Here is a 16,760-nt window from a genome sequence, read left to right on the forward strand (position 1 = left end):
GCCACCAAGATCAATGAAGAAAGACACTTATGCAACTATGACCAGATGAAGAACCTGTCTGATTGTGGACCAGTGGCCTGAAAAGCTTCACTGATGCCTCTTACCCAATCTCAACAAGACACTGCAACTCTTGGCAAAGAATAGGATAGATTATGTTTATTCTACTATGCTCTAGGCCAAAATTGCTTTGGAAGACATCTCTATCTTCAGTCCTTGAATTATTTACTTTTTCTGTTCTGTTGCAGAATACTGTAACAAAAGCAACCTAAGGAAGGAGGGCTATATTGATGGTTCAAGACTACCGTTCATCATGGCAGGTTAGGCCTAAGGCGCTTTAAACAGTGGTCACATTGCATCTACCATTAAGAAGCAGAAGAATTCTGGCACTCAGGTTATTTCTATTGAGTACAAGACTTGAATCTATGAATGGTGGTACCCAGAATTTAATGGGTGGGATTAGAATTTTCTAAAGACGACAGAATATATGTGATTAACTATACATTATTATGACAGTGAGATAACTCAGTAGACAAAGGCATTTGCTGATGACTCAACTTCAGTCCCTGAGATTCCCTTATGTTGTCCTCTGACCTCTACATAGAAGCCATCACATGCAAATGTCCGGCATATATGCATACAATAAATGAATAAACATACACTGCTGTTAGAAAAGACTATGACATTGATATTGCATGACGACTCCTTCTTTGTGGACTCTGAGGAAGAAAGAGACCATTTAGGGAAGATTCAAATGGCAAGAAGCTGACAACAGCCTTTGACCAGTAGCTGGCAGGAAACTGACGCCATCTGTCTAGCAGCCTGCAAAGCGATGAGTATTGCCAACAGCCACACGACCTTGGAAGTGGATTCTTCCACAGTGAAGCCTCGGCGAACCTTCATTGCAGCCTTCTAATAGCACAGGTAAAAGCCCATATAAACGTGCTCAGGTAGTTGACCAGCAGTGACTTTGACATAATAGATATGTTGTTGTAATTGACTAAATTCTAGTATTGATTACAGCAATAAGGAACTAATGCAGATTTTTATTCCTGAAAGCAATCATTGTTTGTTATAATATTTATGTTTTGTTTTGTTCATTTTTTACATGCATTTATTTTCAAGTGTTTGTGTACCTATGTGTGTGCGGCAGCGGGCAGGTGGAGTCAGAGGACAACTTACAGGACTTGGTTTTCTCCGTCCACTGTGCACAGTACAGGGATCAAATGCAAAGCTGTCAAGTTTGACAGCAAGGCAAGCACCCTTGCCCGGCACAGGCACTTCTTTTAAAGAAACATCTTATTGTGTATTCCATAATGTCCTTGAACTCTTTCTGCTTCAGCCAGTGGGGTGTTTGGCTTATAGATGTATAACGCCATTTTTGCTTGGTGGATACTTAGAGTGTTTAGGCTCTTTGGATCCTTGAAGAAACTTTGCTATTTTACTAATGGTGCCTGTGGTGGTTTGAATGAGATGGGTCCCCATGGGCTCACACATATAAATGGTTTGTCCCTAGTTGAAGGGCTATTTAGGAAGGATTAGGAGATGTGGCCTTTTTGGAGGAGGTGTGTCCCTGGGGATAGACTTTGGGGTTTCAGGATCTATGCCATTCAATAACTATGATAGTGCCGTTGAATGCATTTCTCACAGATAAAACACATCTTTTCACTTACTGTGTAGAATAATGCTGAAAAATACTATTTTTACAGTTTCTGCTCAAATTCCAGATCTCTTATGTATCATGTTAAGAAGGATTGTCAACAGATATTGCAGATTCTGTTTAAACAGTGGTAATAATCTAATATTAAATTTATACTAACCAGTTTGAATAGATTCAGTTGTATTAACTATATTCATTGTTGCAATGACTACAAAACTGCTTCAACTTATCCAGTCTGAAACTCTTCAAACAAACTCCCTTTCTCCTTTCCCTGTCCTTAGAAACCACTACTCTTTTATATGAATCTGACTATTCTAGAAAATTCATGTAAGTGGAATCACACAGCATTATGTTTTAATTTTTAAAAATCATTTTTATGTATGGATGTTTTCCAGGTATGTATGTGTAAAACATGCATTCAGTGTCCACAGAGGCAAGAAGAGAGCATCAGATCCCCTGGGACTGGCGTTACAGAGGATTTCAGCCTGAAATCTAGGTGTTAGGGGTTGAAGTCTGTTCCTCTGTAAGAGCATCAAGTGCTCTTAACCACTTAGACATCTCTCCAGTTCCATGGAGTTATCTAAGTTCCTGTCTTACTGAATTTGTGCCTGTAGCATATTTTCCTTGCATTTATCTATAATGTTATATGTGGCATAATTTTTCTTCCTTTCTAAAGGCTATTTTCTATTATAAAATTGTCCAAGGATAAAGAAAGAAAGGACAATGACAACCTACCTGAACAATCTTTTGGTCTTGGAAAACATTAGGCTATGAGTGAGCACATGTTAGTAGAGAAAAACAAACTTTTCCTATTCTTTAGTTGGTACTCTTACAAGAATTTTGTAGAGACAATAAATACACAGTATCTGAAATAGACATAATTAAAATCTAAGTCATACTATTTCTAAAGAGAAACTGCTGAAACAATAATAAAATAGAAAAGTCTATATTATATATATTAAAAAAAACAATTGCACAGAACACAGGAGACTCTACTTTTGTCACAGGCATCTGAAGAGTTACAAACTGTTAGGCTTCAATCCTCTTGTCAACTCATACAAATGCAAAACCGAATGTGAGGAACAACTGCTTCGAAATACTACTTATCATATTCCTTAAAACATTGAAAGTCAAAATTATCTGACAGATCAATCACATAACTTAACATTCCCAATTATAGACCATTCACAATTTATCACATAGCAATTTCAATGATCAAGCACAGAAGGGAATTCAGCTGTAGTTTTCTCATCTCATTTTCTCTTTCAAATGACAGACACAGAATATTATTTTTGGATGGAGGAAAACAGCTTCAAATGGTCACCTTAACAGAGACAACTGCCATGTGAACTGCTGCAACATTTTTATATGCGTCAATTTATTTTTATTTTGGCTTTTCAGTTATTCTCTGCCATACTATACTTGCATAGACTAATGTATAATCCTATCAGATAGCTGGAGGAGCAATCAACTGTTGTTTTATACTGAGTTTTCCTTTTACTACTTAAAAGTAAGATTAAATGTTCATTTTTTTTGTAAAACTGTCTAATTTTTAAACGATTTCCATAGAATTAAAAAAACTACTTGAGACATATTTTAAAATACTTGCTTCACATTATCCAGGCCAACTAAAGAACATCATTTGCCCCTAGTAAATCGAGATTCTGTCCAGCTACATATCCTTTCTTTTCTCCCACCCAAGCCCTACTATGTATATTCCTCCTTGCTTCCTTTCAAGTTCATGGCCTATTTTTTTTAAATTTGAAATGTTTTATTTGGGAGGGGTCTGGGTACATGGTTGCTCATTTTATTGAAAGTGAAAATATAAGACTTCCTGCCCAGTAACCTCCTTTTAACTCTACACTTCTTTGAGAAAATATGAGAGTACTCTCCTTAGGAAATCATGCAGCTATAAACATTTCATGAAAGCCACAGAATGTGGGAGCACACACAGTTTACTACATTTGTGACTTCAGAAGACATGGTGTTTGATGTCAGGGGATCCATGGTCGGCCATGAGCCGTCTCCCATTTGTCTTCTAGGATGCTTTGTCAACAGTGTGTCTTCTGCCAATGGTAGTTACTTAATCAGCTGTGTTTGTTAACTGTACCCACACTGAATAGTCCAGGCACATTCTGGTTTACAAATGGAAAGTTCATATCGTATTTAAGACTTTCAAGGTCTTCATAATCTAATAGCAGGCACTGATATGAAGGACACACTAAATATATATAATTGTACTCTCTCTCTCTCTGTGTGTGTGTCTATCTCTGTCTCTTTCTTTGTGTGTGTAAGTGCAATGGAAATAAGAAAAATAGGCATTTGTTGCAGAATATTGTTTTAGGATGTGTTACATTTGTTTATGCTGTGAATTACATGTATTTGTGCTGTGAAACATTTGCTTAGTGATGCAAAGATGGGCTGCATTCCTTTCTGTTGCACTTGTTTAACTCTGTGAAGCTGTGCTACTTTGCCAGGTTAAGGCACCTTACTGGTCCAGTACAAACTGAACAGCCAACAGCAAGGGCAAAGAGTAGAAAGGGCTGGCTGGCAGAGAGAATAAATAGAAGGAGAAAAATAGCGATAAAAAAACAAGGGACATCAAGGAGAAGAAGTTATCAGTCACCTAGTCATATAGCCAGCCACGGAGTAAGAGTGAAAGTAAGATTACAGAAGAAAAGGAAAAAGCCCAAGGCAAAAGGTGGATGGGATAATTTAAGAAAAGCAGGATAGAAACAAGCCAAGCTAAGGCCGGGCACTCATAAGTAAGAAAAGGCCTTCATGTATTTATTTGGGAGCTGGGTGGTCGGCCCTCCACAAAAGAGTAAAACAAACAAGCAAACAATAGGCATTGTAGATAGTGAAGGATGATTTTTGAATATTACTTTGAAATAAAGATGGTATCTGGTTGGAAAAAAATTGCCACTTTGGCTTGGGTCAAATGGATGTCATGAGTTTCCTGAACTGGAGTCACTTGGTACAGGAGGCGAAAGCATGTGAGTGGGGTGAGATTTAGGAGGAGAGAAACGACCATCACAGGCAACCATAAGCCCCAAGTTAGGGGGACTGCGCTCTTGATGCTATGACTTAGATAAAGTGGAAGAGGAAGGGGCTGCGTGGGAAGAAGAATGGGTCCCACCAGAAGTATTGAAGACAGTTAAGATCTGTTCTTGGGCTACAGCTACCCAATCAAATTGTACATTCCAGATGACTTCCAGGGTAGGAGAGGGGCTCCAATCAACTTAGCATCCAAATATTGTATAAGGAGTCCCTAGAGAAAATATTTTCAAACATTTTTCCTGTTGTCATAGATACTTCAGTACTGAAGGGAAGAAAACAACAAACACAATTCAAAGGGAACACGAGATGGCAGTAGCTTTATCATTTTATCACATAAGGAGAAAGGCTGGGAAAGAAAAACACTTGAGATTATCTTTAAAATAAAAACTATGGAGCCTCTTATTTTCCATGTTCTGTGTCCCTTTTCGGTACAGCAACTCTGTAGTGATGGCTGCACTCTGTGGCTTGTGTGAGATTCCTCTGACTGTGGTGAAAGCCTCCATCACACGAGGCTGTTTCCTAAAATAAAGCTGTTGCCGTTTTCTGCAGATTACGGTTTGTCTGTGCTATCTAACAGAGAAGAGTCCTGTATGCTGTAAATTTGTTTTAAGTGTTCCAGCATCATTTTTCCTTTCTCTTCCAGAGTTTCATCTTTCATCATTTCCCACCTACAATAAAAATAAAATAAAATCAGTATTTTTATAACTTTTAACCAATAATCATTCATTCAAGGCCTGGATATACAGTCACTGGTTTATTGAAGTGTCAGTTTTCTTGATTATCCTCTGCTGACTGCCTCTTGGGCAACAGTTCATTGGCGCTTCACTGGGAGAGGAAAATAACCAGCGAATATCACATTTTAAAGTATTGTGTCAAATGAAGTTTCTGTATTTTCCAGATTTAAAACTGCATATAATATATTTCCTTCAGTTTAGAATGTATAAATGGCTACAAATCACAGGGAGGTTTGTAGTAAGAAGACTAACTGAATTGGCACACCCTAGACTGGGAATAATCAAGTTAATCCCCAAGATAACAAAGATTAACAAGTTTCTATAAAACATTCATTTGAATTCTTTCTAATCCTGGACAATTAGGCACTATAGACAAAATATAAGAGCCTATATAAATACGTAACATTACAAAATAAATATAACAACCTAATCATGCTTACTGGTTTTTTCTTTGAATGCTAACACACAGCAGCTCCCGACTTGCCGGGGCACACTGCATTTGGAATTCCAAAAGGAAGGGAATCTTCTTTAATCTACCCCCTTTTGTGTTCTCCTTTAGTTTTTCTACCAGTGGTTGAGCTACATTCCATTACTTTAAAGGGGATGCGAACCCCAGTGCTGATACATCCTGGCAGACACGCTGTCAAAGGCAATGGGCCAGCATCTCCTCACTGAACGCTGTCCTCCAGTGCTGTCAGGGTCACAGCCTCCAGTCACAAACAGCCGCACACAGCACAGGAGTGCAGGGCACAGTAACTCTTCACTGGCCAGAAGCAGGGGAGCTCACAGAGAGAGGGGACTTTGGAGACACTACACCCGGTGGTCATTTACATTCCTTCTTCTCCCTTTGCCTAAGCCTTTTCTCACCTTCTAGGTCTCTGCCTAATCCCTCATGGTTGGAATTAGATTACCATCTATGTGAATTTTAAAATAACTTGAAGAAGAAATAAATTTACTACTATGTAGGGTAAAAGGGTCAGTGAAAGAAACACACCCTGTCCCTGAAACCAGAGTCAAAGAAACACTCTGCCCCAACCAATTAAGCAGGAAAATCAACCAATCCTTGAGTACAAATCCAACAAATCCCTGAGCATGAAATTCAGTCAATCTCTGAACTTTCCCAGCTCAGGAATTGAAATCCAACCAATTCCAACCCTGAAAATCTTCATCCTGGAAAAACTCTACCCCTAAGAAGCCCTATATAAGCCCTGTGACTGTTCAGTTTCCTGCTGCCTTTTTCAGCCCTAGCAAGGCATCCACTCTCCTGAATTCCTTCTCCCGACACATCTCTTGAATGAGGTTTGGGTGATGACCCTCTCTCACCAGAGTGGAGCACAGAAGTAACAATGTTCACCAGAACAGGAGCAGAGCTGCTACATTCCTGCAGAAAAACCATCCCTCACAGGAATAGAGCTGTGGCCACTACCTGGCTTCCGATGGTCAGGATACCTTGCCCAAGTCATTTTAGATGTGAACTATAGAAACTGGGTTGACATATGGTATGTCAAGCATGTCTATGATATTAAGACAATTTTATAATACCACCAATTAATCGTCAACATAGCTGGGCATGCGTAGGTGACATGGCTCTATGGATAAAGGCACTTCCCACCAAGCCTGACAAACTGAGTTCCCTCCGTAGGGCTTACATGGTAGGAGCAAACTGACTCCTGAATGTTCCTCTGACCTCCACACATGCCATGCGATACTACACATACCCTCACACACACACGCACACACAGACACACACACCCTCACATACACACCCTTGCATACATACCCTCAGATACCCTCATACACACACACTCACACATCACACACACAGACACACACAGACACACACATACAGACACACACAACCCACACACACACAGATATGCACACACATACACACCCTCACACACACACCCTCACATACACACATACCCTCACATACACACAGACACGCACACACACACTCTCACACACAATGCAATAAGAAAACTCCTGGCACCTGGGGCTAGCAGCTCAGCTCAGTCATGGCCACTTGCCAAGCATATAAAAGAACTTGGGTTTCATTCCAAGTACAAAAAAAGTTTCAAACACTTTATTTTCTGAAAAATATTTCTTGACTTGTTAGATATTAAAAATAAAAACTAAGGACCAAATACTTTTATGTGCAATCCAAACATGTTTGCCTATCCCTCCTCCTTGCTTATAAAGGTGCTAATACTGCTGAGTAAATGAAGAACTTCAAGAATGTCAACAGAACAAAATGTGAAATGCACACATAAATATTTTGATCATTGTCTCTACTTGTGAGGATTAAGAGCAGTCTCTTTTCTTCATTAAGAATCTGTATAATTAATGTGATTTAAATGAATTATGGAGTCCATTATAACAATTCTTAAGCTTCATGACAACTATGGCACTTCACAGTATAATTGAGCTGTTAGTAATTAATGACATTAGACAAAATTATTTACCTACCACAACCATCTCATACCTTTGTGTTTATTAATAAGAAATCATTTTATATGAGGAAGAAATAATGACAAATGGTAAAAATAGCTATAGGTTACATTTTCCTAATTATTTTATTCTTGTTAAACAAAAATACTTGAAATGTTTGTCATAAGCATGCTACATTTCATACTCATAACCTGCTAAGAGGAGCTTATCTCTATCTGCTAATACAATGTAAAATCAAATCTTTTTGTTAAAAGAATTATCAGGAGAGAAACAAATCTACCAAATACCAATGTACAATACATCCCAGATATTTATCTGTAGTTTCTCCTAATAGAGTAAGTATCTATGATAGAAGCATTTCCCAACAGAAATCAGAAGCTATCAAACCAGTGTATTCTAACCCTCACCGAAAGGCTTTATAGTAAATACATGGTGAATCTATTTCTGTTCATCCTGACTTGGTAGCCTGCCTCTTGTGTTACTGCTAACCCCCCTACATGCCTACTATTGTTTAAGACATTCAACATTGTCCCCACTTTTCTGTGCCTTATATACTGATGAGCAGTAGAATTCCATAAGACCCTACTGATCTACATAAGTACCACAACATTCTAGAAGAGGTTCCATTCATATATCTCCTGGGGGGAGTGAAATAGAGAATTTCAGGCATCTTTGACCATAGGCCCTTTTTCTATCCAATACAGTAGCTACTCATATAAAACCTTTGCTGAGCTATTCCACAGTGTCAGTAGTCAAAACCTGTGCATCAAACAGCTCCATTCTGATTGACTTGGGTGGCCTAAGCCTACGCACAATCCTCCTACCTTCATATAGTTACAGCAGGACCAGTTACTGTGTCTGCTTGCCACTCCAAACATCCTAACATCAGCTATCTAAATATCAGACCCTGGGCTCAGTATTTTATATTCCTTTCACTTTAATGGTCAATCGCTAGTTTATGGCTCCTATGAACAGTTAAGACATGGTAAATAAAAGTCACACATAAGTGACTAGCTGTTTTAGAGACTCATTTTGAGGAATCTTGCATTGGGGAGGACTTCTGTGTGTCAGAGCCAACAGGGAGAGTTGTGCTTGGGGACATGGTTAATCGTGACAAAGGTCAATCAGTCCAGGTTGCCAAAGATGCAAGTTCTGTAGGATCTTTAGGTAGAAAAGAGAAATTGGCACCAGACAGATGAAGAGGATCATGGTCTTGGGTTTAAGAAGTTTCTCAGACATAGTTAGCCTTTGACAGAAGAAAATCAACTAAACCCTGTAGAATCATTTGTGTCTCAGATATGAGCCTAAACCCAGAGATCGCTCTGACTTTGGAGACTATTGCTTGCTAGTTGAGTCTTCTCAGGAGAGTTTCTGAACCTCTCTGTCTCACTGTTTTATCTGTAAAACAGTACCAGAAGAGTTTGAGGGGAGTCCAGTCACGTGCACGTCTATCTGTGTCCTCCATGACTAATCCCACACAGCAGAGCTCAGCAGCTGTGACACAGACCACCACGATGGCCCATCCCACAAGCCCTGGAATTCTTACTATTTGGACTTTTCACAAAGAAGTTTTGACAGTCTGAGTTCTGGAAAGATACTTGTAGCTGGTGAGGACTACTTAGTGGTTCTAATGGGACCCAGGGACCAAGATGGAAAATGACTTTCATACCCAGCAATCCTGCACAGTGAAGTTGTGTCCTCCCAAAGTGTTCACGGTGCCCCTGATGAGAAACATCTGTTCTAGAAGCTCCAACCACATTAAATAGTATCCAGAATATTAAAAGTAGTAAGAATCCATATTTAATTTCTCATTTTAAATGAAATTGCTTAAGTGTCTGGCTCTCAGAATGCTGTTTGCCGAAGACAGTTTAGGAGGCAGGGTGCTGTCTGAATTTGAACCCGGATAAGCTGTGTGAACTTGGGCAGAATGGAACTGGGGTAATTTTCTATCTACAAAACAGGAATTCACAGACATGTAATGACGTTGAAATAAGTAATACACATAATACAAAATAAGACCTCGTTCCTGTCAAGCACCCAGTGATTGACAGATTCTTGTTGCCCACAGGTTTCTGCTCTTTGACTATGGCTGTGCATTGTGGGGACAGATGTGACTGTGGTGGGTCTTACTTTTCTCGCTTCCCCAGAGGGAAGTAATTGCAGCTGCAGCTGCTGGTTAAGTAGACTCACGAAAGAGCTGCTGTCACAGTGGTTTTCTTTTCTTTTACATCACATCATGGTCTCTAGATGGCTGTGGTGACATCAGCCAGCCATGTTTAGAGGCAGGAAGAAGGAGAAAGAACACATCTGTTTCATCTAATTAGAATCCAATGATTTATCCCAGATTCTTCCTAGAAGATATTGAAGCCATCTTGTTTGGGATTGAATTCTGATTCTATCTCTTACTAAATATGTGATACTAGACAAGTGTTTTAATCTTTCTGTGAGTCAGATTTTCTCAGTTTAAAAATAGTTGACACTGAAAGTGCTCTTTCCAGTGTTATGAAGAGCAGGTGAGCAGTGAATGCCTCAGAAAACATTACAAGTAGTTTACTTGATGCTGCTTGAACTAAGTGGAGTTTCGTGAGGCTTTGCATCCCTGTTCTTCCTGCTGTTTCATGTCTTTCACACGGCTTATTCTGACCAATTCTCTTTCAAATGCATAGGCAAGTGAGGTTTCATGTGTGGCGATGGTCTCCCTCAGGCCTCGTACACACCTTTACCGTCCTCTCATGCTTCCTTCTCATCCTCTGTGAAGGGAATGCTGCATGTCGAGCCAGTCCTGCCAGCCCACACTGACTAACGTTGCTCTGTTTTGTGTTTATCCCTTGTTGTATTTTTAGATACAGCTATAATATGGCATATGATCGTATTATTGGCATTTCTCTTGAAATGTCAATAAAATACATTGATATAAAAGTGTAACTTGAAGTAAGCCTTCTGACTTAATGTGATTATTAAACATTTATGTGGCTCTTTGTATTTACAAAGTACTTTACAGTTATTTATTAGTTGACTGTGCCATTGAAAACATTAACCATCTGGTTCAATTAATGATTTGAAAGTGTCCTACCAATTGGTGACTAAGCAGTGAATGGTGAAGTCATATTGGATTTTATTCCTATAGTACAAAACCCTTTTGTACCTCTGCTCTGAAACTATAGTGTGGAACTGTTTTCTTCATTTTGATGCTCTGTGCACATGAGACCCTCTCAAGGTCGTAGACATCCTCTCTCTCAAGAAGTCCCACACTTGCTTCTACAACACACGCTTCTGCCCATCTGTAGTTCATTTGCACCCTGAGATGTGATGGATTGTTCTTCATCCTCCTCCCCAAGGTCTCTAACTTCAGTTTCTTGATAACAGTTTTTATCCCCACTTTAAGTCTCTTAATATTCTTTATATAAAGACATTTGCATATATTTAGGAATTGACTGTGACTTCATAGCCCTTGATAACCACACAGGGCCATCACTTGAGGAATCTCTTTGTGTCTCCTCCCCCAGTTTTCTGCACACGTCAGCTACCATCAGCACAGGTACAACACACATTTTCACATTGACTGCATTTCTCATTGACTGCATCCCTAGTTCAGGAGTTCAAAACCTAAGAGCTGTTTACATCTTAACTTCATGGCTGAAAGAAACTAAGTCACCAATGGCTGCCCTGACTAGCGGGTTGGAAGTCTCATGCGCTAGCCTGGTTACAGTTCTGTTTGGCTTCCGCTGCCTTTCCTCCAGGAGAGAACTGTCATCCTTTCTGCCCCTGTTCTATGATTGTATCCTTATTTTGTTCTTTAATCATCTGAAATTCCTTTCCATTCATCTCAAACCAGACTATTTTTTCCTCAGACTATGTCAACAGGCCACCTTTCATGCAATCTTTTCCAATTGCCTAATCTTGAATCAAATTCATAGAATATTTGATTATGCCTTTTAACGATCACAAAGTATAAATATTACTTGGCTATCCATAATACAGAGAAATTGCCCATGGATTCAGTTTTCTAAAACACAAGCCAAATTGTTATTTCTTCTCCCAAACAAGCAAGCAGGCGGGCAAACAAACACAAACTGTTCCTGTTCTCCACCATGATGCCTCCCACTGCCTGAAAATGTTCAGATACGTTAGGCTGGCTCAGAGTTATATTTCCAACAACACAGAGATCCATACATCACACTTTCCACACCTCAGACTCACAGAATGGCTGCTGCTTGATATCAATCAGAACTGTAGATGCTATTATGCTATATTTAGATGGATTTATATTTAGATCTATGTTCTCGTAACACAATGGACAGCAGTGGGTATCTCAAATAGACATCACTTATTGATTACACACATAATAAGATATCAGATATTGAAATTCATCTTCCTTTTCTTGGTTTCTACATCAACACGTGTTTTATAAATCCTAAAATTTAGTAATGCCAAAAAAATCTTCCTGAAATTTCCTTTATCTATTAGGCATATACGCATTCTTTTAAAAGTGAGGTAATGATGTATAGAAAAGGCAGTTATATCTGGAGGGATAGCTCAATGGTGAAGAGTTCTTGTGCACTCATGAGCATGGGAGCTCATAATCTCACAACCACATGATGGGCCAGTTGTCCTCAGCACCTGAGACCTCGTTTACAGAAGACTAGACATCCTCTTCTGGTTCTGCATGTCCATAGGTATTGGTATCCTCACCTTTACATGTAAACACACACACACACGGACACAATGCTTTTAAAAGATTTAATTATTTAATTTTATTTGATAGGTGGTTAGCAGGTTTTTTTTTTCCAATGCAAAGCATCTCTAACTATGGTTAGCAAAACCTCTAAGCTGCTGCAGGCCAGGAATACGACTCAGTGGTTAAGAGCACTGGTTGTTCTTCCAGAAGACCCCAGTTTGATTTCCATCACCCACATGGCAACTCACGACCAACTGTAACCCCAGTTCCAGGGGATGGTGAGGCCTCTTGTGGCCTCTGAAGGCACCGAATGCATGTGGTACATAGACGAACTTGTAAACAAAGCACTCATATACATACAATAAACAAATATTTTAAAATGTTTAAATCACATATTATACTATAATAGGTAAAAATTTTTATGTCTGTGTCAATGAGGACTGATGGTAAAATAAACTGCAGCATGTTCTTAAAAGACTAAAATAAAAGAGTTTGTAAGTTAGCTGTTTTATTGGGTTTTTGGCACAGGACTTATGGTTGAGTGACCTGCTTGGTTTATGTGTCTATTTAAAATAAATCACAAGGAGCCATGTTTTAGACAGTTTTAGTGCATGTAATTAATTTGCTCATCCACCCAGAAAGCATTCATTGAGATGTGCTGAGCCCAGAATACTACACTAGGTAGGGAACCGAAGTATGTCAGCAGGGTTGGATCTGGTTCTGCCCTCAGTCGCTTACATAGTCTGAGAATTTATCACGTGGGCAAGGCTCGATAATTATCCCAAATACACCCACACGATCTCCTAACGATTTTCCACAATATTTCAGTGTAGGTAGGAAATGTCAGAGGTAATAAAAGGAGCTGGTGCTATTTCCTCAGGCTTCATTTTAGTAATTGTCTATGAGGAAGGCATAATTCAGGCATTTCTTCCTGACTCGTGAAGCAATCTGAAGTAGCTCTAGGGAATCAGTCACATCTTCCTTTCTCTTTGGAAAAGCATCAACATTAAGACAGAAAGCATCTGAGATTTTTGAGTAGTGGAGTCATTATTAAATTATAGGGACACTGGAAGTGATAGCATTTGATACTGTTCTCAGAAGGCAGTCCCTTCGGAAAGTGATTCTGCCTAACACTGAGTCCCAAGGGACAAACTTTAGGGAGGGAACATGCAGATATGAAGATTTCCTATGCTTGAGAAAATTAGTCTAAAACAGAACGGTCTGCTTGAATTTAAACATTGGCTCCCCCAGCCCAGTCCACGGTAGGATGGCTTTAAACTAACTCTTACCCAGTGCTGGCATTACAGCAACAGTTTCATGCGGTGTTGATGTTGCTTGCTAACTCCAGGTTAGCCCAGTTCACCACAGAGCAATGGATGGCCTCAAACTCATGATCCTCCTTAGCCTCCACGCGGTAGAGTGACAGGCATGAGCTGTCACATCTGAGATCCCTGTTAACTGTTTTATTACCGGGTTCTTAAGGTGTGTTAGTTTAGGGGGATTTTGAATACTATGGAGATTCCCATGAAATGCAAAGACATGAAGCAAGTACAGAACGAGGTAATCCATCATCACCTTCCTGCCTTTGGTGGTTACAGTACACAGGCATTGCTTTGATAGAAGCCGGGAGCATTGCCCAATGTTTCACACTATTCTCACCTAACTGAGTACTTTAACATCCAGAAGACAAAGATCATGTGATTATCTCATGAAAAATCTGTTAACATGGAACATACACACATACACACACACCCCCATCCCCCCACCCCCCCACACCCCTACCTACCTTCTGGAACTCTATATATGTACATATATAAATATGGAACTATATGTAATAGAGCTAGATGCAGAATCAAATGTAGTTATTCCAACTAAAATCCACATTCAGTACAGAAGAATGTCTATGCTTGCCACTGCGAACAAGTAATTTGTTTGCTTCAGCCAAGATTTTGTTACATGATTATGTTAACTAGCTATATTTCCATTTATGTAGCTATTTCTTCAACAACTCAAATGAATTTTCTTTTGCAAGATGGTTGATTTCTTTAGTTACTACTAATGCACTAAAAGGAATCTTTCTGAAGCACAGGAACAAGCAGCCTTTAATTAATTTGAATTTATAGCCATTGGAGACATCTGCAGCACAGCTCAACTGCCCAAGCAATTTATTTTAATTAATATGATTTGTTCTATATATTTAATAGGAGAGTTATATGCCAACAAATGGGACAAGTAAGGATGCTAACTGCAGCGTTTTAAATAGTTATGGCTTAAGAATAACATAAATGGCAACATAGCTGTCAGTGGTAATGGAATCTGAACTTTCCTGTTACTAGTAAATCATCCAGATCTCCAGAGAAACTTCATTTTCAGTGCTAGATTTTAAGGATTGTAAGAGTTTAGACAAACGGCCAAGGTCACACTATCTGGTCAGTACTTAGTGCTGAGACAGAACACTGCCCTTTATTAAGAGAGAGTGACATCTACTATAACCATAGTGCTGTTGATTCACAGGTATATATAATGTAATGTGTCAAAATAAGTCATTTTTACCTTTTAAACTTGGTATTTCTGGGATTTTTATAATATATAAATGGGATTATAGAGAGCCTTGAGGGAGTGAAACCCTGAATGACTGTGTGCTGTTGACAGGGACAGCCTTGTCTAGGACCTCACAGCCATTAGGCCGAGGGGACTGAATGCAGGGTTGACTGCAGGTATGGACAGAAATGCTCTCTTCCACTGGATATTTACAGCCTGAAGACTGCTCCCCCTCAGAGACTGGTGCTGCAGACATTAGCCAAACCTGACCCTCTAACTCAGCTGTAAGCCTAAGGTCTGTCTCCTTGCTTATCTGTGTGTAATAGCCCTGCCTCCTGGTCCAGCTGTATGCCTCAACCCTGCCTATCTGTTCAACTCTATATAATAAACATGCCTAGCTTCTGGGGGGTGCTGTGGCATCACCATCAGAGAGCTTTTCTGTGAGTCCATGTGTCCATCTGTCTGTCCATTCTTCCTCAGCCCCAGTCGGGTCCATCCCACGAGCCATACTTTCAACTATTGCACTGAATGGCACATGGACTAATGTGAAACAGCAGCATTTTGATTTGATGTGAAAAAATAGGAATTGCTTTTTCATCAAAGAGGAAAGGAATATGCACTTATAATTTTGAAATTATCCAACAGCCAAAGAGCCTACTGCCAACCCAGTCATTCAAGTTAAGAGTAACTAAATGACTTTAGAAAAGGAGCTGTAACACAGGGCTCGATGGAAATTCTCTAAAAGTTACAAACCTAACCCTTATTTTAAACTCGGGAGAAAAAAATGGCAGCTTTGCATGGTGGGTAGTGTCATTACTCATCATTGAATCATTACCTAGATTTGAAATTCAGTAAGCAATACTGCTATTGCGAGATTATTAGTTGTTACTATCGCTATAAACCAGGAACTACCTGGAGTCACAAAGGCAGAGTCAGGGCTCTAACCCAGGCAAGAGCTTTCAGAGTTAACACTTTCACCCTGGTACAGCATACTTCCTACCACAACCTGTGTCTTTCTTCCTCGTGTGTTTCAGGAATCAGTGGACGAAACGAGGGCTTTTCTCAGGGAATTCACCCTCAATGACGCTTCATATCTAATCTGGATATGAACTTAACTGATGGGAAAGCCCATGGAAGGTAAGAATTGGAAGAACCGACTCAAGGCTGTCTGTTACTCATAGGTGTCAGAATGCCATCACTGATACGTAGATAGGTGACCTCTCAAAACTGCATTATGTCAGTTCTTTGGGGATAAGGGGCTAAGAGGCAAGCCTGCCTCAGTGGCACTAACTGGTGACCACTGTCGAGGAGGCCAGCAGTCTGCTATACATAGAGTCTGTGACTGTACTAAGGAGAGGTCAAAAGGATGAAGTCTGAACTGTTATTTAATGCTCTTTGTATAAAGAGGAGGTGAATGGTTCTGATGAACTGAAGCTTACAGGAGGTAAATTTCCATACCATAGAATAGGACTGGAAATCATTCTGCTTACCACAGTATCCAAGAATTAAAGGAAAGGGCACACGTAGGGTCCTCAGGGATACACAGGCTCTTTCCTTACCACATTACTTATGGACTGTGGTATGTGCCTATTTCACTATGCTTTGATTGGTAAGAAGAGTTTGTAAACAGAAATAATTA

At 39.6% G+C, this 16,760-nt stretch overlaps 1 protein-coding gene across 2 annotated transcripts in view; it reads right to left on the minus strand.

The window, feature by feature from the left end:
• Positions 1 to 2,587: 2,587 nt before the first annotated feature.
• Positions 2,588 to 16,760, minus strand: part of Kiaa0825 (KIAA0825 ortholog) — a 446,177-nt gene continuing 432,004 nt past the window's right edge. For both annotated transcript variants that reach the window (XM_040729084.1, XM_013125179.3), the window contains one exon: positions 2,588 to 5,385. In XM_040729084.1, coding sequence (XP_040585018.1) covers positions 5,268 to 5,385 — 118 coding nt within the window. In that variant the 3' untranslated portion in view covers positions 2,588 to 5,267. The remainder of the gene's footprint in view (positions 5,386 to 16,760) is intronic.

Source organism: Mesocricetus auratus, unplaced genomic scaffold, assembly GCF_017639785.1.
Source record: "Mesocricetus auratus isolate SY011 unplaced genomic scaffold, BCM_Maur_2.0 Super-Scaffold_100020, whole genome shotgun sequence".
In the NCBI taxonomy this organism is placed as follows: Eukaryota; Metazoa; Chordata; class Mammalia; order Rodentia; family Cricetidae; genus Mesocricetus; species Mesocricetus auratus.